This window comes from Onychostruthus taczanowskii, unplaced genomic scaffold (assembly GCF_017590055.1).
Source record: "Onychostruthus taczanowskii isolate IOZ18803 unplaced genomic scaffold, ASM1759005v1 scaffold15, whole genome shotgun sequence".
Taxonomy (NCBI): domain Eukaryota; kingdom Metazoa; phylum Chordata; class Aves; order Passeriformes; family Passeridae; genus Onychostruthus; species Onychostruthus taczanowskii.
Window position 1 is genome coordinate 9,890,969 of NW_024498685.1, and position 23,478 is coordinate 9,914,446.

The 23,478-nt window shown below is 37.5% G+C and overlaps 2 protein-coding genes across 6 annotated transcripts in view; one reads left to right on the forward strand and one right to left on the reverse strand.

The window, feature by feature from the left end:
• DCP1B (decapping mRNA 1B) overlaps positions 1 to 23,478 on the reverse strand; it is a 40,142-nt gene that overhangs the window by 15,003 nt on the left and 1,661 nt on the right. The window contains exons 2-5 of the mRNA XM_041398802.1: positions 23,310 to 23,350; positions 20,942 to 21,069; positions 2,041 to 2,107; positions 115 to 250 (exon numbers count right to left, since the gene is read on the reverse strand). Coding sequence (XP_041254736.1) covers positions 115 to 250; positions 2,041 to 2,107; positions 20,942 to 21,069; positions 23,310 to 23,350 — 372 coding nt within the window. The remainder of the gene's footprint in view (positions 1 to 114; positions 251 to 2,040; positions 2,108 to 20,941; positions 21,070 to 23,309; positions 23,351 to 23,478) is intronic.
• The window catches only part of CACNA1C (calcium voltage-gated channel subunit alpha1 C), a 454,995-nt gene continuing 443,778 nt past the window's right edge, over positions 12,262 to 23,478 (forward strand). For all 5 annotated transcript variants that reach the window (XM_041398795.1, XM_041398796.1, XM_041398797.1 and 2 more), the window contains exon 1: positions 12,262 to 12,626. In XM_041398795.1, the coding sequence (XP_041254729.1) occupies positions 12,497 to 12,626 (130 nt within the window). In that variant the 5' untranslated portion in view covers positions 12,262 to 12,496. The remainder of the gene's footprint in view (positions 12,627 to 23,478) is intronic.

Here is a 23,478-nt window from a genome sequence, read left to right on the forward strand (position 1 = left end):
CCAGCCACTTCTACACAAAATGAGAGAGCACACTGTCTAAAATCACTTTAAGTAGAACTATTCAAAATCCAAAACCTTTTATGTTTCATAATGTAAAGTGGGAGCAAGTCTCACCTTGGTATACTCATCTTTGGCCTTGGTAAGCATCCTTAAGATATCCACTTCTTTGTTATTGGCAGAATTCATGATCATGGGGGACACCCCTGTTCCTGTGCCCTGCTGTGCTTTGAATTGTTCTTGCTGAGTTAGGCTGAAAGGTGGGAAGATATATGAGAAAAAAAGTACAAATAAAATATAAAAACTTAACCACAATTACTGTATAATACTTAATTGAAACTCAAATATTTGTCTTTCCCCGTCTACATTAAAATGTGCAGTAAAAAAATTGCTATTAAAAGATCTCTATAAAATCGTAATTTGACATAAGATTAATTTTCTCCAATCTGGAATACACTAGACCATAGAATAAAATTTCCATAACTGAGTCACAATTTCTATACCCAGAAGGAGCAGGGAATTTATAGTGTTATTCAGTTCTGCCGGTGGTGGAGGATGGCAAACACACACACAAATCAGGCATTAAGTACTAGCAAATGACCAATTTCCTGCCCCAGCTGTTTTATTATTATTGTAGAATGCTGAGAATTAAAACACACAGCCAATTGGCTGAGCAACAGGGTATTTTTTATCTATATGAAATACTGCTATTATAAACCACTACACATGGTTTACATTTGCATGAATCCTCTGAAAACTAGGTTTTATTGTAGTAAATTACCAGTTTGAGAGCACCTAATCACCACCAACCGAAACTTGAGCTAGTTAACTAAAATGAGCTGTCAAAAACCTGGGTTTCCTAGGGTTCATTGTTTATTTCTGTAAATTCATCCCCATCAATTATTTCTTGGGTCACAGCTGACTCATTTTAGAGCTGTAGGATATACAGAAAACCAACAAACCCCACTGAACAAAACTCCACCACTGTCACAGTCTGCTTTTCACACAGTTTTGTCACTGCAAAATGAAAAGCAGCAGGTATTACTTCAAAAAAAGGATATATGGAGGAAAGATGACTACCCTCCCATCCAGTATTTTATCACAAATCCTCTCTGGTGTGTCTAACCCTACATACCACAGGCAGCTGGAACAGCCAATCACTGCCTGTTCCTAGCCAGCCCCTTTACTACATCCTCTACATTATAGCTCTAAAAAATGCAGATTGCATATGTTGATAAAATCTGTAGGACTTCAGCCCTTTCATTCTCCAAGCAAACAGGAAAACCTGCTGGACATAGTCCTTAAAAAAAGGGTCCCTGCAAACAGTGCAGAAAAATGAGTTCTGTTGATCCTGGACACGAGAAGAGCGATACTAAAAAAAGCTACCCATATGACATCCTCAGGTTAAAATACAGCTGAAAACAGAGTTCTGGGTGAAATCTCCACCTCTGGCTAGACTGCAAAATTAAACTTTAACTTTTAGAAAAACACATTTTTATGTGCATGAAAGCAATGACTTAAAAGCTAATTGCAGTCTTGCTTTAAATGCCAAAAACAAAGTGAATTTTGTATCTATTGCTAAGAAATGAGGAAGCAGGAATTCAGCCATGATGTACAAACAGGACAAAACCCATAGAAATTGTATTAGTACATCATGCCCTCATGATATCCTGCACTTACCTTGATAAGAGGAAAAAAAAAGAAAGGTAACAAAATGAAAAAAATAAAATCTTCCCAAATTGAAAAATATATTAAACCCCCAAATAATAAAATTCTTCAAAATAGGTCTCTGAGTCATCAGGAAATAAATCATATCAACTGGTACACTCTGATGTAGCTGGAGAGCTGCACTACAAATTAGGAAAAATTACTGCAATACAGGGACTTATTTATGATTTTATGAAATGCAGGCTTGACACTTGCAAGAAAATTTGTAAATTTAAAATAGAAAGGTATAATAATCCTAAAACCCTAACATGTGCATGTATGTACCAAAAACACACATAAAAAAAAGCACAGAAGTCTTGTTTACCCATCACTTACTTTTTCATGAGCTCTGCAATTCTTTGGCATTCTTCCTTATCATAAAACCAAATCCCATATATGGACACTGTAAATGCACATCAAACACAAACTATGAGCATCTTCTCAAACAGCAGTTCTTCCTGGTAGATATTTACACATGACCTGTAAATTAACCTTAAAGTTTATTTTTATCTTATGTTTTCCCCATCTAGAAATACAAAACGACACCTCAGATCCTATAAAATCAAAAAAGATCAAAGGCACATCTCCAAACATTTAAATTACAAGCTCTTAAATATTCAATTAAGGCAAAGGTATTTGATCCTTTTCTTCAGAACACTAAACCAGTGGGGTTTTTTCTTTGAAATCTTTTTCTCTGTCCTTTATTTCAGTTGTCATATCCATTTGACTCCACTACCAGCATGCTGCAGGGAGCATTGCACGCATATGGAAGTAGGAAAATCTGTTTAGTTTTCAAAGATTGTTCAGGTATATCTTATAGAGCATCAGAGCTGGTGGAGTAGGATGAACATCTCCACCTCCCTGGAGATTTGCTATAATTCTGCCTGTTGTTTTCTGCAGGAGATCCTGGGTTTCCTCCTCCTTCCCTCCCTACCCTACAGCAGGCAAGAGTTGTCTCTCAACCTTACCAAGAGCTGGCAGTTCCTACCATGTCTTCCAACAGAGTGGTGGCTACATTCCATTTGAAAATGGATTTCATTTGACATGGGTTGAGCACCTGTTCAGAAACAATTGCAACACTGACCCTGGTGATGTAATAATTCCTAATATTAGGAGAGTCCAAAAGCAATAACTCCTTCAATTCCACAGAGCCAAACCTGTGGCATATGAAGTGTACTTTGGCTTTGCTAATGTTTGGAAAGAAAATGAATGTACAGCTGCTTGCAAGACACGAGTATATTATTTTCTCCTTTCTCCCCCAAATTTAAACCTGTGTGTTGTCTTCTGTAGAACTAAAAATGGTCCCAACTGTTTAATACACAGCACATTGGCTGTGTATTAAAAAGTCTAAAATATCTCATAAATCAGACATCCTGTAGCCATACAAAAATTAACTTTTAAAATATGCACTGTCCTTTTTATGATTATTGAAAAGTGTGATGATTTCTATTATTCACCTAAAAAAGGCAGGTAACATAACATGCATCAGTGATTCTACAAATGTGCAAGGTAAGAGCTGAACTGCACAAGTAATCTCAGTTATTTTAACAGAAATATTGAAATATGCATTTCAAATCCACATTAGTATTATAGCATATTCCAAAGGGTGTGCAATAATAAACTGTGGACCTGTAGAAAAGTGTGTGAACAACTCGTAAGGTTCCAGAACACCGACCTGTTATGCAAAATTCCACGTCCTTCTGATGAAACACATTTAAAATTTTGTCCAAATCACAAGTAACTCCATATTCTTCAATGCAACAGCACAGCAAGCAGACTGAGAATCCCAGACAAACCAAATTTGTTTTAATCAAGATTCTTATTCTTTATAAAAGAATCTCCAGTGGAGAAGAGTATTGATGAAATTTTGGCCATCTGCTCTATCTTCCCAAATTTCTTTTATGTCTACCACAGCTGGTGGCACCATCAATTATGCAGCACAGGTTGGACAGCTTCACCTTTGGCCAAGAGAACAGACATGTCACAGACTATTGATGAATATCTAATAAATCTGAAAGCTGACAGTCCCTTGGAAATGCCAAACTGCTTCTGGCCATTAGAAGCTGCAAGACTCAATCTGGCTTGCTTCTGCTGTTGATTTACCTCAACTCAGTGACAACACAAGTAAGCTGATAACCAGACTAATGACAGATTTCAGATTTCACATAATATTTAGAAATACAATTGCAAAAAATACAAACCTACTTGAGTCACAGAACAAGGACATTGAGTCTGTGCCACCAAACCAAACCACACCACCATCCAACAACATATCCCATCTTAACTCCAGTTTTAAGTTAGGATACTGCAGATCCAGAGACATTTAGCCTAGAGTTTAGCTGAACTTCAAACCCACCCACATTTACTTTCTTCCCTTGGATAAATGCTATTTCCAACGCAAATTAGGAAGCACAGTTGAAAGCAAGCTAAGAGCAAAGCTCAGCATCCTCTGAGCTTAGAGCTCACTCTAATCAGTGAAGTGGTGAAACCTTTCAGAAGTGGACAGTCCTACTGTTCTTCCTTCCACACTGCTCCCATCTGTCCAGAGGAGATGAACACTTGAAATATGCTGAGAAACAATTCCTGAGCTTGTGACAGCACAACAGACCCCAAACTCTTTTATGCATGTGAGAATGAGGGACCAGAGAACACAGCAACTTGTGGAAATCTGAGATACCTGAAGTAACCATGGCATAAATTCACACTACAGTACTATATTCTCCTATAATCTGTATTTAAGAGAAAAAAGTGTACATAGTAAGAATGAGTATTGATGGCCTCTGTCTTGATTAATGATGAAGACAAAATGAAAAAAAAATTCTTATGTGTGTGGCAACACATAAAACCCCACAACCAGAATGAGAACCTAAGCTGATAACCTGTAACTGTCTGAGAACCTGGCACACTCACAGACACCCAATACAATTTCACTGCAAGCTTTCTACCAGCATGAAAACACTGCCTGTTTTATCAGGATTAAACATAAACAGATTACTTTTATCTGCCTTCCCACTCTGTCAGACTGACAAAATAGAATTCCACATCTAAGTATCATGTGTAGAGTGGTAATTTCATGTTCATGTTAAAAATGAATCACGAAACATCAGAGACACAAAGCAAATTTTTCTACTGCCAAACAGAAGAGGAAATATTAAGGCACTTTAGGCTCAGCCTCAACCTTAACGTTATGTAAGAAGAGATTATTGTAAAAAACAGAAAAAATAAAAACAAAGTCAAGTAATGCATTGATGACATTAAAAGAAAAAAAACCTGCCAAAATTACAATGTTATTAACAAGATTACACAATACTATGACACAATACAGCTATGAAATCAGGAAGATCCAATTAACATTGAATGGGAAGCTAAATAAATTACTTAAATAAACTGACTGAAATTATTAATTATTAAGGGTGTCAGTCTTTAGAATTTTTAGAATTTCTAAAAGGCAGGCCACTCATAAATCAAAACTGACCTATTTTACCCAAATCTGTGAGGCTCCTTTAACAGCCCAGCGACTGAATTTCAGGAAGGACACTATTTAAGTTTTAAATCACGACTTCAGAGCCAATTCGAAAGCTTCCGCCTTACAATTTTCATTTTTTTGGCTACGGATTTCTCCTGTCCTCACAAACACTAGAACACTTGATACTATTTATAAGCAGAAGCTGACAGCTGCTATCTTCCAGAATTATAGATAACAATTTCTAACCTCTCAATATTTGAAACATTAATTTAGTTATTACGATAATACAGAATTTCTTATCGACTTCAATCATTGGTGTTAAGTATTCTATTAAAAAGAAAGGCATTTTCTGGAATGATTTTTTTTCCTCTTCATTATCCTAGTGATTAGATTTTTGTATTCTGGATAGACATTTCCATTATGAAAGCTTTTGTTTCAGTGTACCTGCAACACGTGATTTTTAAGCTGTTCCTCCACAGACTGCATAAATTCTTTCAGCTTGGTAAAAACGAATACAGAAATAACTACTAGAGATTCCCCTGTACCCAGGAATGTTTTATACTTGCTGGTATTAAAAATAAATAAATAAACACCAAGTCTGAAATTTTTGTGTTTCATTCTTGATTCCATGCTTCTTAAGGTATTTTGCTGTATGTAGAGTCTAGACTCTTGCTCCTGAATATGTAAATCCACACTTGGCTATGTTAAAAAGAAGTTTCTGTATCCATGTCTTGCAAGGCAGGCAGACACCTTTACGTTGCTATGTTTAGGACTGCAACAAGGGAAAAATATAAAAAAAACCTGAGCACAGACAGCTGCACACTATCCTGGAAAGCTGAATTCCATCCCAGAGATGTTATGCAATGATACACAAGCTGTGAAATGTTATCTGAAGTGGCTGCACTGGCTGTGTGTGCTTCATTTCCCAGTGGTTGAGTCAAGATCCTAGACTTGGGTGCAAGACTTGAGTGTGTGGCCTGCAAAAACACCAATCATCCCAATCCAAGTCTGTAAGAAGTATTTTTTAACATATGAATAATGAATGCATTGGAAAAATTTGGCTTGAGTAACTAAAGTCAGACACTCCATGCTAATTGTAACTACTCTGCCCTAGGATCCCAATTTGTGAAATGGGAAGAATAATATTTATAATCTGAGCAAGGTAAAACAGTTCTCTTTGTTCATGAGTTACCAGCTTTTATAGTGCTGATTATTGGAGAAAACAACATGAAAACCCAATAATTCTGACTCTAGTGCAGAACTCCAGTGGCATATAACAAAGGCCATGCATGAGTAATGAGGAAAAAACCAGAATACTGAGGAGCCTCTCGATGTGAGCACCACTCCAACTGTTTGATAGCTGAAACAAAGTCCTTATTGCAAAAGAAGAAAACCACACAATATAAAAGTCCATAAACAGAGAGATTGCACAACCAGCCTTAACTCTGGTATTTCCTAGTTTAGGAGTCTTAAAGTTCTTTTAGCTCTAAGCAGGATTTAAATTCTTTCAAACACAAAATTTTTCTCTTTAGATACTTAAACCCAAAACACTAGAAAAATATTTAAATTGTATCCTCTTATAACATATTGAGAGAAATGTGGCTCATCAACAGGACTGCAATTTTTAGGCCTCTTGCTTCTCAACATTGTGCAAAGCTGCACAATACAAAATATGTATTAGTTGCATGCATTTGTTTCTAAATAATGGAAATTTCTTTCTGGCTATATCCTGGTATTTCTGGAAGATTTTAAAGAGAAGTCAAAATTTTAATGATTCCTCAGCATAAAAAAGTCAATAAATTGAAGCAGCTAGGTAAGAGTTTTTCAAACAACAAAAATGTGTATTTTGCTATGAGCTTTACCTAAATTCCTAAATAGCTCTGAAAAGGCTCTACCTGTTAAACTATCAGACACTTGTCCTTTCATTTAAAGGCTGATAAAGCTCCTGATCCACTTATTTGGAAAACTGTTAACAAAGACAGGGAAAAGGATGACTTGGTATTTCCATTATCTCAAATGTTTAAAATATTATATATGAACAAGCAAACTATAAAAAATCCCCTAAAAACCACCAAACCAGTTGTTAAAGGAGAAAGAATTCTACTCAGAGACATGTCAATGCAAAGCAATGATTACACATGGCCATTTTTCAGCTTAACCAGTGAAATTCAACTGAGGAGGGAACTGTTAAAATAATTTTATTAAAAAAAAAACCCCCAAACAAACCGCCACAAAATATGCAATAACAAAACCCCCAACAAAATGAAAAAGCCCCTCCAGACCCCTTCCCCCAAAAGCAAATGGTTTGAGAGTGGGCAGTGATTGGCAACATGACTGAAGTCAAGAATAAGTTCGTCACCACCATCTGTTTAATTGTTCTTGGAACTATGCCTTAAAAATCAAGACAAAATTTTTGTTAATAAAATGGACCCTGAAATATTCCTACCATCATCTATCAGTTGTGAAAGTTGGGGGACCAATTTGCAGACTTCCAGATAGAGCCAGTAAATATTTCTGGTTTCATGAGGCAAAAAAAAGGACAGCACAGACATGGTGGATGGTTTAATAAATCATGTCTGTGACTCCACTGCGAGAGACTGACTTCAGGCAGATTCTTCATCCAAATTTATCAGAAATTTTTATGAAGAAAAATCAACTGTGTAGCTGTCAAACAAAATAGGGTCACTGGAAAGCCCCCTAAATGGCCTCAAATCTGAAGTTCTGTTAGTACTGCAGGAAAATTTAAAGCTCATTGATGCACTTATTTCCATAAAGCTCAGCAGATGTAAGAGTCCATCAGCAGGTTCTTTACTTTTTTTGGAAAAGAGCCCAAATGCAAACTGTATTTGCAAGATTTCCCTTAAACATGCCTTCTGTTGATGCTACAAGAAATTTTTAGTCCTGACACAGGAATAGCATCTATGTTATGATCCATCTGGCTTAGATAATATGTTTTTTCCCCCACACCACTGGTTTTCCAGTCACACCTCTTGCCATTGCATCATCAGTTCCAAATAATTTTTAAATCAATGATGGTGTGTGACACTGAAATTAAGGCAGAAAGACTGTAGATGCCAGGCTATCAATTTCTTAAATAACAAGTTGTTCTTAAATATTTTTTCTTATAAATAGGTTCTCTTAAATAACAAATGGTTCCCATTACTATTTCACAATAGACTTCCAAAATGTCCCCGTCAGACGAGAGTTCCATAAGCTAAAAACTACATCCAAATATCCTCATTCAGCACAAGCAGGGCTCCTGTGAAATAAAACTCCATCAGAGAAAGGCTTACTGGAAAACAAATGCAACTCCTCAACACCTGGAGGGATTATTTTTTAGCTTACTTGTGCTCTAGATTCTCTGCTCTCTTTCTAAAGCAAACAATAAAATATGTCTTCGACACACCAAAATGAAGCCAGGCCCTGATCTACAGAAATCACCTGAGCAGGACACAACAGTGCCTTACACAAATCTAGGCTAAATATAAATCCACAAATCTAGGCTAAATATAAATATAAAGGTTTATATTAAAATGAGACTGTCAAAAGTGGAAGAGGTTAAACTAGAAACCTTTTCTTGAGTCTGTGCACTTCACTCCTACGTAGTCACAAAAAGCAGAGAGAACACTGCTCAATCAAGAAGGGGACAACACATCTTTTCCAACCTGGAGACAACAAAAAAATTGCTTTTATTGGGAAGAACAGAAAGGAGAGCTACCTTCAGTGTCTCAATTTCCAGCCTTTTTCTTTCCACTATGTTAAGAAAGGCAGCAGCTTCCATGTGTTTCTTGTGGAGTATCTGGGCTTGCAGTGCCACGGGGAAGAGCTGCTCTGCTGCCTGTGACACACACAGCTGGTAGAGCAGTCACCAGGATTCTCAGAGCAAAGTTTTCATTTATAATTTAGTCCAATCTAAGAATATGCTCCCAATTATTTTTAAAGTGCATCTCTGAGGCACCTGCCAAAGACACACCTCTAATTCCACAGCTATAGTTAAGTTCAAGGTCAAATAGTTTTCCCAACTTTGACAATGCCATTTTCCAGTATATTAGAAGAGAAGGGAAAAAAAGAGGAGACTATTTTAACCTCAAATAGGTGTTCAATAGATGTCATTTCTTCCTGAAACCTGAATTTTTACTATAATCAGTATGATGAGCTGTCACTCCAAATGGTTTAACTCCCACAAAATAATGAACAACTTCAGAAAGGGCTTCATGAAGAAAATAAGCAACCTTAACTATACATGATGTTTCTAATTCTGACTGTTGTGATCTCATCTCTCCACTGCATACCTTCAGATCCTAAGTAATGGAAATACATTTGCAGATCTGGACTGAGTTCTTAGCCTGCAACAATAAAAGGCTGAGTTACTTGTATATCCTTGTTCTTGTAACAAGAAACACATAAGAAATACCCTAAAATCAATACATAAGAAATACCCTAAAATCAAGAGAATTTAACCCCCCCATTTTTGTATTTTTCCATTTGTATACTCCCTACACAAAATCATTTTGGATAGGCAATTGTTTCATTTTTCCTGCACCATCTCTAGTTCTAAAGTGGTTAGAAAAATAATTTTAAAAAATCCACATAGAAATAGGCAAAAGTCAACTACTCCTCCTGAGATCTCAAACACTTAGTTGATATTTATGCATTCCCTTTTATTGCTTTGCCACAGCCTGTTAACAGGTTACAGTCCACTCACTGAAGAGTTCTCTACTCTTCTGTACCCATTCCTTCTCTTACAGTCAGCTGTTACACTGCCTTCAGTAACATCTGCTTGTCTGTGGAGCTGCAGACAGAAACTTTGCAGTACAATTTTTAGCAATATAATACGATTTCACAGGCACAGAAAGGATGTGCACTGTTCTCACAGAATGACAGGCAAACTGTGGGTAGGTTCACACTGTGTTCACAAGCTAAATTTCACCCTGAACCCTTTAGCATTCACATATGGTCACTGCATTTTTACATGCTTGAAAGCTGAAGGATCATTAAAGTATGAATATTGATGTTTCACCTGCAGTTTTCTTGTGAAATTGCAATTTAGTAATTTCTTCCATGAAGATACAAATACAACCCTTTCAGGTACCTTGTTGCTTTTTTCCTTTGATTACTGTATTTCTATATTAACATATTTGTATTTAAAATTTTATTTTAACAATTGAAGTTAGTGGTCAGAAGTTTACTGACTTTTCTATAATCTTGCACACAAGACATTCTGTGTGCAAGAATACAGAACATTCTGTGTATATGAACAAAGAGAGAAACAATGCACCCCCGAGATCAAGTTTGTCACCAAGGAAATTTAATTTAAGTAATAAACAGTTTCTTATTTAACCTGTAATTCAACTGAAAAAAAAAAAAAACGCCCTTCACATTTATCAAATTTATTTTATATAAGCTGCTAGATATTTCACAATAGCAGCACTGGGAGGTACCCTACAACTCTGAATCCCTGATTATAGACTAGAGATACAGTCATACTTAAATAAAAATTCGGGATTTTTGCATGGGACTATTTTCACTGCAGCAACTGTATTATTTCCACACAAAGTAAAAATGTGTATTTCATTTTGCTTCAGAAGTCAGCAGGGTTTTACTAGCTTATACATAATCCTTTAGGAATAAAACTTAACAGTAATCATCATCTGCTTCCTCAGTCTCTCCCCTCCTTCAGTTTTTAACTCTCAGTGCAAATGCTTTCTGTTAAAGAGTGTTAGAAAGAGAAATATTCACATGAGAAAAACCAGAATAAAAACAACAGGTAACAATAAACACAAGGCAGCAAAGCCCTACAGGAAGACATAGCATACTCACAAAAAAAAAATCCAATGTCATTTCACTCCTTTTTCTAATTATTATGAAATTGCATGAACTTGTTAATTGAGAGATGCTACACATGCCTGTGTAGAGGATTTAACACTGTACATTGTTTAGGAAAAGATACTGAAATTTTACAGAAAGGCAGTTTGTTTGACAGAGCCAAAAGAATTGGTACAGCTCAAACAGAAAGTCCATATCCTGTCTAAGACAATGGGCAGCAGCAGATGATCCACAGAAAGAATCTTCTTAGTCCCTTTATTACTGACTTCTGACCTGAACCTACATTACTATTTTTTTTTTTTCCCTGGCTACAGAATTTATCTGGTTGGTTCAATGCATGTAAATAAATACCTCTGTTATGCAAAGGGATTATTAAAACAGGCTCTAAAAGTCCTGGGCATATGTATGTCCAAAATAATAATGCCAGCAGGAAAAACCCACCGGGGTATTTTCTGAGATTGATTTTGAGCAATGCATGATGAAGACTTTATACTTCATGAAAGGAGGCCCTGATGCAAACCCCACAACTGGGCTGCAGCCCCAGCCATGGAAGCAGAGCAGGCAGCAGGCATTAAGCCCAGCGCTGTTACTGGTTTGGAAAGCAGTTAAAACAAAAAAGCAACACTCCCTTTGCAGCCTGAGTGAAATTCCACTGGAGCACTTGCACCATGTTTCTGTATATAACACATTCCTTGTCCTTTAAAGGGTATGCTATCTTACACTTGGGAAGGGTTTCTTTCCTTTTCTCTCCTGTAATTGAAAAGTATTCTTTACTGCCGATTTAAGGTTTGTTTTGACAAAGAGAGCACTGATGAGGCACTCAAGAGCTTGTATTAAATCAAAGTTAGACAGAAGTGAGCAGCTTGTATATGTGCTGTGGGATACACTTGCTCACATATTTATCTTCCATGTTTTGAGAGAAGGTTACAAATATTTTTATATATATATACACACACATATAAAAGAGTGTGAGTAAGCAAGCTCACATTCCAAGAGAAGTTTTCTGGCTATGTCAGGAGTGTAGTCCACCCTCTGCTAAGCAAACCTATTTTTTTCAAGCACAAGAGGATATTATCAGAGGAGCCTGTGTGGATATACAGAAACCAGAGATCGTCATGGCTCGCTGAGGTGATGAGCTGATGGGTGGATGGCGCCCATTATCTTCACTCCTCAATCCAAGTTTTCCTGAAAAACGGACAGGGGGAGGAGGAGGCTCCAACTGAGCATAAGGCACAGAGGACAAGCAAAGGATTAGGAGTGAACAGCAAGAAAAGGAAGGAGAACGCAAAAGATAGTGAAAAAGTTTTAAAGAGCTAGAAAATAGTTCCTAGATTAGAAGATACAACTGTCAGCAATTTAAAACAATATTCAGGTTTTAACTTCTGTACAAGGCTATTACATAACCCTGAAGCAAGGAAATTAACCAAAAGGAATGTGCCTTCACTATCTATAGAAAATACACTTAGCTTCAGCTGCTTCAACGCTCCTTGGAATTTTAAAATGTTTCAAGCCTTGGTTCGGCAAGCGTATCACCCCCTGCCCAGCCACCAGCCGGGGGAACCCGACGCCAAGTACAAGGGGAAGCTGGTGCATGAAACTCAGCTGAACTGCTTCTACATCAAGCCTGGAGGTAAGACAGCATCACCCACTCGTGTGCACAGAAACTGTACTCAGAGCTGCTCGAAGTGTTGCCTTCCTGTTTAACTAGAGCAATCTGTGTAATGTAGGAGACTACCCTAATACCTCGCAGCAGTATTTGGTGATCATGTACTGGGAAGCCCTGAATGTGTGATCACACCACCACAGGATTTAGATAATTCTAGTAATTCTCAAATCTGGGGAGTTAAGTACAGGGACGGCTTCTCTCAGTTATATATTGTATATATTGCATCTAATGACCATTGCTTTCCTGTTTCCACTGTGACAGGATTAAAAAAAAGGAATGGAAGTATAAGGATAAAGAAAGAAATTTATTTTTTTTTTATTGTAGACAAAGAGGCTAAGAAGGTTAAAACATAGGAAAGCTGAAAATACTAAATACGTGTGTGCGTATGTGAAGGGATTAAGCTGCAAAGACGGTTACACAAGGGATTTGTGAAAAGCAACCAGCTCTGGAATATCCTCGTTTGCAGGAGAAATACGTAGGCACTCACATACATATTTCCCCTGCTCCTGAAACACCTACCATTTTATTCTGTACAAGGAGGGATGTGTGAAGCAGAGGGTATGCAGGTAGTCACATGAAAATAACCCCAATGAAAAAAATCATTATCTGCTGCAAGCCCAGCTCTTGAGCATTACTGCATCATATGCCTATCTTATCTTGCACAGACGTCAGGAATGCCCAGCACTGGCACTACACTCTCCACAGTAAACCTCCAGACAAGCTAATTTGTTGCTTATATGCTGACATCCATAAATGGGAAACAAAGACTGTGTCTAGCAGATATATGCAGCATTACTCTCCTGCCATCCCATACAGAAACTCATCCCCTAAGGTGGGATGTTTGATACATGGCTGTAACTCTATTCCATACCTTTTTGCTACTGATTTGTTTGCCCAAGCTGAGATACAGCACCACCACACACAAAATAATTAGCAGCCATCTAAAAACTACACAGCTTTTTTGTCTTAGCTCCTTAGCCTGCTTCTTCTCCCATGGCATACTCTGACTTCCAGATTGGGCTGAAACTGAAAACCTACATTAGCATTGCTGCATTTCTTGCCCTTACTTTTTTTAAGCACCTTCAACACACAACAGAAAAACAACATTAGAGCAAAAAGAGGGCTGCAGTCATCACGGTTATAGCTGCAAAAAGCCACTTGACAAACAAAAACCTGTTTGCTTTGCTCAGCCAGAGGCTTCCACAATTGGCACAAAATCCTCAGGGTAGGAAGGGTGAAGAAGAAACAACTAAAACATCCTGTTTAGAAAGTCTGAATAGAAAAGATTTGTGCTGAGTTGAGCGCCGTGACGGGGACGTGATGTTACGCATCAAAAATTAAAACTTAAAGCCTTCAGAAGTGGTGTCTACAAATTCCACTGAAAAACATTAATTGTATCTAGGTTAAAGGAAAATATGAATAATAAGGCAGCCCTGGAAAAACTAAATTTAGAAATACTTATTAGTACAAACAATTTCGCTTTATAAACAACAAACAAAAAGGAATTTTGTAGTTCCTCCTCCTTTTTTTTTATATGAACCATAAAAACCTAAATTATAGATTTACTCTCCACAATATGCAGAAAAAAAACCCACACGCCCTAAAGCTGAATTAATTAATGGCTGCTACTCTTAGAGTCACAATAATATTTTAGTTTGGCTGTGGCCTCTGCAGTTCACTTAGTCCAGTGGTCTGCTCAGAATAGTGGCAGCTTCAGTATGAGAGACACTTGGGGAAAGAAGAAATCACAGTCAACTACAAGTTTCCATAAAAAAACTATATTCTATGGCACTTTTTCAGTTGATTTATTTTTAATTGATTTTCATGTTCCCTAGGTTAAAAATCCACTCCTTCTTCCATGGATTTAAGCAGAGTTTAGGCACAGGTTTCAAACCCTGTAGTTTGTGCACTCTAGAACAGGCAAGCCAAATAACCTGCCTGCTAAACCATAATCACTGATGTTAAAACCCACTTTCCTTAAACCAGCACTGCTGCATGCCCATCTACCCCTGACTGCACTATTAACTTAGGCCATCAAGTTATAATAATATTTTTACATCTCAGCAGGCAGGCATTAAAGATTTTCAGGTAGCCTTGAAAATTAAAATGAGACAGAAAGCATGAAAACCTAACATATAAATGCACATATTTTATGGTTTTAGTGATAAAAATGTAAATTGGTATCAATACTATTTCCAAGGGGCAGTTTATTATTTTCCTTGACATTCTGATGTCATTTTTACAATTTTCTAAGCACATTAAAATCATTGGTTAGTTGAAGTATAGACCACAAAGGCAGGAGCTATATGGGAAATGTAGTAGAAAATTAGTAATGCCTTTATCTATATTTTATAAACTGGTTTATGAACAGGTAATTTAAGTGTAGGTACAAGGAAGTCAATAAACTGAGTGCCAGAGGCCATCTTGCATGAAAAATAAAAATCATCACTATGAATCCAATAAATAGAGGCAGTAAGAAGCTTCCTTGCTTCTCTCAAGAAAAATTTGCAGATTACAAACTACGAAACAGTTAAGTTGGACAGAAACTTAAACAGGTTTCCAAAAAAACTGCATGTAACATGACAAAGTTCATGCTGCATCCTTCATTTTCTGGGTTTATAATTAATTCTTACAAAAACATTAATCATTTTCAGCCTGTGTGTTTCCTTTGGAAATTTAAAAAAGGAAAATAATGCCTATGCTCAAGAGTGTTAGTATTCCAACACTCTCAGCTAAACTGAGGTTTCACTTTAAGGCCAGGAACATCCAGGGAAGATAAGCATGACCTCTGCTGTTGTTCTGTCTTGCTGGATACACAATGAATTTTTAAAATGCTGATCAAAGGAGAGAAACTGGAATGGAAAAGAGGAGAGATTTGTTTGTATCTCTGAGACAAAAGTGTCTCCAAGGACAGAATTTCAGGTAAACAACAAACATTTGTATTCTGAAAAATGGCACTAGTCAGTCCAGGCAGACTTTTTAAAAACAGCTTTACCCAAAACTGTTTAGCAGTTTTGAGAAGAATACATCCCTAAGAAGGGCAAGGCCCTTCAGCCAAAATTACTTAGCATTTCTACAGTTGGAGTTTGCACTTTTGTTTCGAAATGGCAAACACTTTTGAAAAGGTTTTAAACTACAGAAATATTTTCTTAAACAAAACATGCAGGTTGCAGCAGGCCAGAATAATAATTCTACAAACAAACTTAAGCTAAAAAAAATGGTTTTAAGTTATTCAGTTGTGACAAAACCACTGCATTTTGTGCAATGATGCAGCAACAGAAAGCCATGTAATATTTCTGAATCAGTAGGCCACCAATTTGGAGACATTTAGAGAAAACATAATAAAAACTGGACTAAGTTAAACACATTTGCAGGTATTTGTTTCAAAATTCTGAAAGATGAATGAGCATTTGGGGAATAATCAATTGAATACACATTTCTATTTTCTGCATTCATCTTTTTGGGGTTTTGATTCTGGACCTGATACTGAATGTTGGCAGGACAGAGGCTGATAAATTAGGTTCTCCTTTCTAAACTGGTATTTTTACCCAAACCAAAAACATCAAACAGAAACTCTGTTACATCATAAAGACAAAGGTTGGAATATCTATTTTGCCTATTTCACTTGAGCAAGGAGTAGTTTATTGGTCAATATGCAGAAGGCCATGTCTGAATATATACACAAGGAAATTTAACCACCAAATGCTGGTTTCATTCTCAAATTTAAAAAAAATCATAAAGAAGAGGTTTAAAATACTGTATTACACAATAATGTAGTGTAGATTATGAACACATTTCAAGGGGAAAAATACACTATGGTAGCCAAAAGAGGATTGTTTTTCATCATATATTCTTTTTTACATATCACTCTGATTCTCTTCTTGTTGCTTCCTACCTTTTCCCTTCAGAAGTAAACTTGCAAAGTCTTCAAGATGAGATGTTTTTTACAAGAGAAATGCTACTTGCAGGGTCACTGCAGAGGTGGGACACTTCTAATCCATTTGTATTTTTATCAGGATGTATTTCCTTAGAAGGGTGAACTAAAGTGAGCCACAATCAGTCTCAAAAGAAGATGAGTTGCTCTATTTGAGAGCACTCATGGATGCTGTAACAATCTAAGAATGAAAAACAGTAGTTTGAGGAAAATATACACTATTACCTTTTCCTAAACATTTTACAAGCACTAGCCCCCAAACATATATTTGGTAAAATTTTCATACATAATTATGAACTATGGGGGAAGAAAAAAACCCCAACCCACAAACTACAGATAAAACCCACAAAATTTCTTTAGACAGCTGGCAAACTTCCCTGTCCCTCCCATCCCATTTACCAGATGTCTCTGCAGTGTAGAAATCTGGGAAAACAATACAAAATGTTCAGGGTTCTGGCAGACATGGCAGCAGGTTAAAGTGAAAAACTGAAACAAGTGTAAGGTTATGCACAGACCACGTGTGTCAGGACAGCTTTGCCAAAACCAGGCATGTCTGCTCTGCTTTGGTACCACCTGCTAAACCTCTAAAAAAGCCCAAATTCAGCAGACACCTTTCACTAGGAAGGCTTTACTCCATTTCAGGCTGAGGAGGTGACAGGAGCAAAGCCCTTGCTACAGTGTGGCACAAAGTGAAAAGTAACTTCTGTGTCCAAATAGGTACAGAAACTGTGAGAGAGAAATACTGGTTGGCATGTCACACAATTTCTTTTTCCACTCAATATAGCAGAAAAGCACCCAATTAACCTGTATCAGATCATTGTCACAATTAGCATACTATTTTAAGGTAGGATCTTGTGTTCTTGGCAGCTAAAATGCTCAAGGTGAAGCCAGCTCTGAGATAAGCAACTTAATATTCCCCAAACCCCCTGTTGCCTATAAGCATCAAAAGCAGAATTCAGTGATGAAAAGGTAAATGAATGAAAATCAGAAACAATTCCCAGACCCAGCACACAGACAAAAACACCTGGTACAGTAGAGAGTGGGGAATAGCTGTAATTATTATACAGCTGCTAGAGGGAGAAAATTAAGGTAATTTAATCAATAATTTACTGCTTTGTATTTCTTCTGAACTGTTTCATATCAATCAGCATCAAGGCTTAAGCAGCAAGCTCTGAATATTGGTTTTCCTAATTACTATCTCCAAAAACTAATGAAAAAAGTCATCATTATGTAGTTAAGATTAGTCAAATACATAACTCATGAATTTTTTAGATTTGTTAAACCATCTAAACAAAACCAGAACTACTGTCTTGCTCTCAGAAAGCAAGCACCTAAAATTGCAGTTAACTACAGAAGTTTAAAGGTCACATTGAAAATTGCCTGTTTGAGCCATAAACCTTCTGTTCCTTGGTGGACAAAGATTTCTGCTGGCATTAAAAACTGTAATTCGAGCTTCCCTCCTGGCTTTGAAATGAATAACACCAGCTCTACCCTAACAGATTTCCCAAAAAAAAAAACTTTGCTGTGAAATAGTGGATCAGAGCAAACATTAACTGGCATGGATCCCAAATCCAGCCTGAAAAGTCCTGGAATTAGACTGTGCCTCCAACATGGTGTTCAGACAATAATTCAACTTAAGATGACCAGGATCATATGAAACAATAAAAGAAATATGAAAAAAGAAAGCAAAATATGAATTATACCTTTCTTATTTTAAGCATTTCTAAAATTTACATTTATTGTGTACAATATTGGAATGTTTTTTTTTTTTTGTATTGTGATCATATATTGGATACAAATCAAGCTTTACAAAAGGATAGCTGTTATATCACAAAATGTTGTTGGGCTTGTCCAGTACACAAGTACCACCTTTTGCTGCCAGAAAGATTTATTTTAGACTGTGTGATACAACCAGCCACAGATACTCAGATGTACAAAATGGATTTTGAATATTGGAAGAAACAAAACAATGAGTAGGGCCAGCAATAAAAAATGCAGAGGAAATTGTTAGTTTTGTTAGATCTGATAAGGAGACAAGTATGAAAAGCAGCCTAAGAAGTCACCAAGTCAAACAACCTGTTAGAAAAAGATAATTTGTTTCCAGAGAGAAGTAGTTAAGTAGTAGTGCCAAACCATCCAGGGGTCTGCAGAGTAAACAGCTATTACTGAGTACTCCTTGTTAGTATGTGAAAGCAGGAGATAAAAATAATACTACAATATAAGGGCCTGAACACCCCAGGTTTGTATGTAAACTTCATTTAAAAATAAGCCTCAAGCCTTAGTTTTGCAAAAAAACTATGAAGGCAAATTGTACAAGAGCAAGAAAATATTCATACAGAAAATTCAAGAGGATATTCAGAACTGTGTTTGGATGAGACCTTTGTGAAAACCCATACTTATTGTTGAGGAGATCCCTTCATTTCATGTTGCAAAGGCTTTGAAACACAAAATAAGGAACAAAGGGCAAAAGGAGTATGTGCAACCCAGTGAAGAAATCACTTCATGAACTGTAGGGACCTAAAGAGAACCTGGACAACTCAAATAAGCTGGTAAAAATTGTCTTCCAATTTGCTCTGGAAACAGATGTCTTCATGAAAATCTGAGAAAACAACAGCTTTTGCTTTGAAGCATCAAAACCTTCAGTTTTCTTGAAGAAATAATAATTAACCTTTGTAAGAATATTTCAGGAAGATAAACAGCTAGGGGTAACATAACCTTATACCAGAACTGGCCTCATACTGACAGAATTTATAGGGTTTTTTTTTTTAGTAAAAACAAACATGAATCTACCCTCAGACAACCAAACTCTCAATTCAATTAAGAGGTACAGATTTACCCATGGCTAGATGAAACAGCTAATCCTGCTAAAAATCAGATCCACAGACCCAGAAATCCTGCTCAGAAGCACAGGCTGCTACTTATATTTGAGACTCTGCAAATCTAGAATTTTCATGTCTCTTAGTAAAAAAGAGCTTACATCCCCCAACCCCTGATTTTTATCTTAGTAAAAAAAATAAACAAATTACAATTTATGTGCGGTAATCAGACAAAAAACTTATTTTCTGTCACCACAAAATAATGACAACTTCTACTTACTCATGATACCACTTATGTCAACAAAAATGAAAAATTAAGAGATCAGGTTTCAAAAGGTAGATATTGGTATATACCTACATAAACTCCTAATGAAGTTTCAAAATGAGATTAAACAAGATTACAGCTACATAAGAAAAAGCCTTTAAAATCAGATGGAATAAAGAGGTGTCACAGTACTTAAAATCCTTAAGTCTGGCCCAGTCTAGGTTAGCCTGGAGATGTCTCCAAATCTTTTCAGTTTCCTTCCAAATTACAATTCTTTGTCAGCTTAGAATATTCTAAATAGCCTAAATGAAACTGCTATTTTCTTTCTCTATTGCTTCTACCACATAGTGTGTGTGAACAACAGGATTCCCTCTTGATCTATTTCCCAACTCCAAATTAGTTTATGAAATAAGAAGGTCTAGCAGATTATCAAATTGGGCTACTTTGCAAGCCACGGATTGCTTCTGCCTTTACTTCATCCAGAGGGAACACTTGAGCATCACAGCTCACACAAACCATTTCTGAAATCTGCTTTTATGCATCAAGGACAAAGCCCAGATCAGCTACTACAGCTCTGCTTCCAAGCACAGCTACAAACGGGATTTACAACTGCTCCCTGCACATTGTAACAGTCTGTGTGCAGCTCTGCCTGCACAAATAAACTTCCTCATGTCTTCCACTCATTTCTGAGCTTGCCTGACACTTGCTAATTCTTGTGCAAAGATAATCATGCAATATCAACAGAAAGCCCAAAGTAATAACTTTGTCTTTCAGCAGGGTTTAAATTAGACTCAGCATTATGTTGTCAAGAGTTATGTCTAATAGCTGAGAAGCAACTGCCTTCCAACGTGCTCCAAGAACAGTGTTCTGGAGCTGGAGCAGAACACAGGGTTTGGATTGGTTGCATTTCTCTATTTTTATGCAGAAAATCAAGACTACAAACATTACACCGGGACTTCCTAGCAGTGACTGGGGTGTATTCAGAAAACACACACACACTTTCTCTGTCTGTCTCAGCCCATCACCTACAGGCAACCACAAACATCCACAATTTGTCAGTTAAATGAGGAGATTACTCCTAAGCACATCCTAATGCTTTCTTTAGTGGCATTTTAGGGAACACCGAGCAATTCTTCTTTTTCAGCACATCAAAAAAGCAAAATTCACTCCTTCAATTTCACCCCTTGAATGCTGCAGTCTAAGCACTTGGACAGACTGAAGAGAAGCTGACTGCAGTATTTAACCCAATGTGTCACATACTTACACCTGGCATTTCTGTAGAGCAGAAAAGGGTCCTGGAGCTGGAAATCGAGGTCTTTAGTAATGGGCTCCGTTCGGTTTTCCATGCTCAGTCTGTTCATAATTGTGAAACCATGCCTTGGAGAAGCTGATCTGAAAAGGAACCAGTAGAAATCCCATCAAGTCGAGGAAAAAGGAAATCACAAGAATTTCTTTGTTGGATAGTGCTCCAAATTAATTAATTTTTTTTTTCTCAGAGATGCTACAAAAATCTAATTTTGTTGCCAAGGAAATAACAATTGACTCTTGCAGTTTTGGTAATCCTTTAAATCATGGCAAAGGCGTGCATTATGTATGAGAAATAAACAGAGCATCAGCACCACGTGATCCAGGGCCACCATCTACCCTACAGCTCCTCTCTGGACTAGAAAGCAATTAAAACAGCAATTAAAACAAGGCAAGTTCTCAGCACTCAGGTGAACAACTGCAGATACTAACAGTCACCAAAGAGAGAATTTTCTATACCACCTAAAACGTAAGGACACAAGTCACCATGTGAGAAACTGAAACAGGTTGCCCCAGAGCAGCTGTGAGTCCTCCCCCATCCCTGAATAATCCCTGATAGATGATGAACCTAAACCATGCTATGACTCTAAGTCATTATGCTCATTCACGGAGATTAAACTTCAAGTCACTTAGATAAAACTGTTAAGCCTGTCACAGTCCTGACAGGAGACACTCCTTTCAAACCAAGTTTGGCAATAAAGGAAAAGATGATGGCTAAACATTTGGGAAAAATGCCACCTCTGCTTAATTGCTGGTGTGTGGGTTTCTCTATGAAACCAAAATACAGGAACCTGTATTACAGGATTGGAGTCAACCAAAAAAATAATCCTTGCTTGCAAGGGTCAATATTTCCCTTCAAACAAACAGTCCACTTCCACTGGTGCTCATCCAGTTGGAAGTCTGACTTTTTGACTGTTCCTCTAATTCACAACAAAGTGAATAAGTCAGTCCAAGTAAAATGGTTACATCATTTCACATTGTGACTAAGGTAATGAGAAGAAACAAACACAGCATCAGTGGTCTCCAAACTGCTGGCAATGTGTTTTCCACAGGACTTCATAGATTTGTTTGAAGTCACAGATAATTAAAGTTAAAACTGATGATGAGGGCAAAGCATGCTGTTACTCACAGCTCACAACCTGTTCCACACTGCTGCCTGAAGTGCAGCCAGGCAGCAACCTGTGTCCTTCCTCAGGCAACAAAAACAACAGTGAAATGTAACAAACACCAGAAGGACCAGGTTTCACGTTGTCAGTTCTTGAGCTCTGAAACCAACACAGCAGCAAACACCTCTTCTGTTCTGCAGCACACGACTCACCACATCCACCTAGTGCCAGCACAACAAAGGGCTGCTGCTTTCCTCTTGTGGTGGTAATTTTACAGCATCTGACCTCCACTTACCTGAGAGCAGCTTAGAAAAATTGCTGATGACCATTGCCACTGCAGAGACTGAAACCAGCATTCCCACTTCCCACAACGCTCACAGGCTCTGGGGCCTCTCTGCCACCTCACACACTTCTCAAAACCATCTCTTGCTTTCTCAGCTCTCCTACCAGATCCTCTTTGGCACAAAAGCTGAAAAATAACTTTCTGCTTTGGTGTTACACCTCAGCAGCTACTGCAAGAGCTGCTGACTCTGTAACTTTCTGATTTTAACAGCAGCCACAGAGAAATGCTGGGGCACCAAGGAACCCCCAGCACAGGGCAGGCTTTGCAACAGAGCAAACACATGTGCCAGAACAAATGGTGCAGAAAATGATGCTCTGAAAGCCACAGCCAGAGTTGCTGCTAAAAGAAAGCATGAAAACCATCCAAAATGTTGGATGAAATATGCATGAAAAATGGACAGACACAAGTAGCATGAAAGTTCCCTAGGTAGGGGACACAATATTTCAAAAGCTCTGCCATTCCCTTCCTTTCAGCACCCAAAATGTTGGATGAAGTATGCATGAAAAATGGACAGACAAAAGTAGCATGAAAGTTCCCTAAGTATGGGGACACAATATTTCAAAAGCTCTGCCATTCCCTTCCTTTCAGCAATATAATTATTTATTTCACTCTTTTTTGTTCTGACAATTTTAAATTGAAAATCCCATTTAAACCATCACAGAAGACTCCTTACAGTTTCCTCATACTGACATTTAGAAGTCTTATCAAAATACAAGGCCATGTCTCCTTCAGAGAGTTTTCCTTCCCCCATTTGCTCTCTGGCAGTTTCAGTTTCTTTTCACCCTTGAACAAAGGGGAGCATTTTATTTCATTCAGCCATGCTCCATCCCAGCCAGCTTTTCCACAGATTTCACCTGTACACGCCAAAATGTGCTCACCTTGTGTAAACAAACAGCGTGCCCTCCACATCTGTCTTCTCCTGAAGAAAAGGAACATTTAAGAAAGTTGAAAACAGGGCAGTGTTTTGGTCACCACCAACAGGCCCCCTTTTCTCTGTTTTACCAGTACCATCAGTTACACCTCTCTCACCCAAGCCAGGAAAAAATT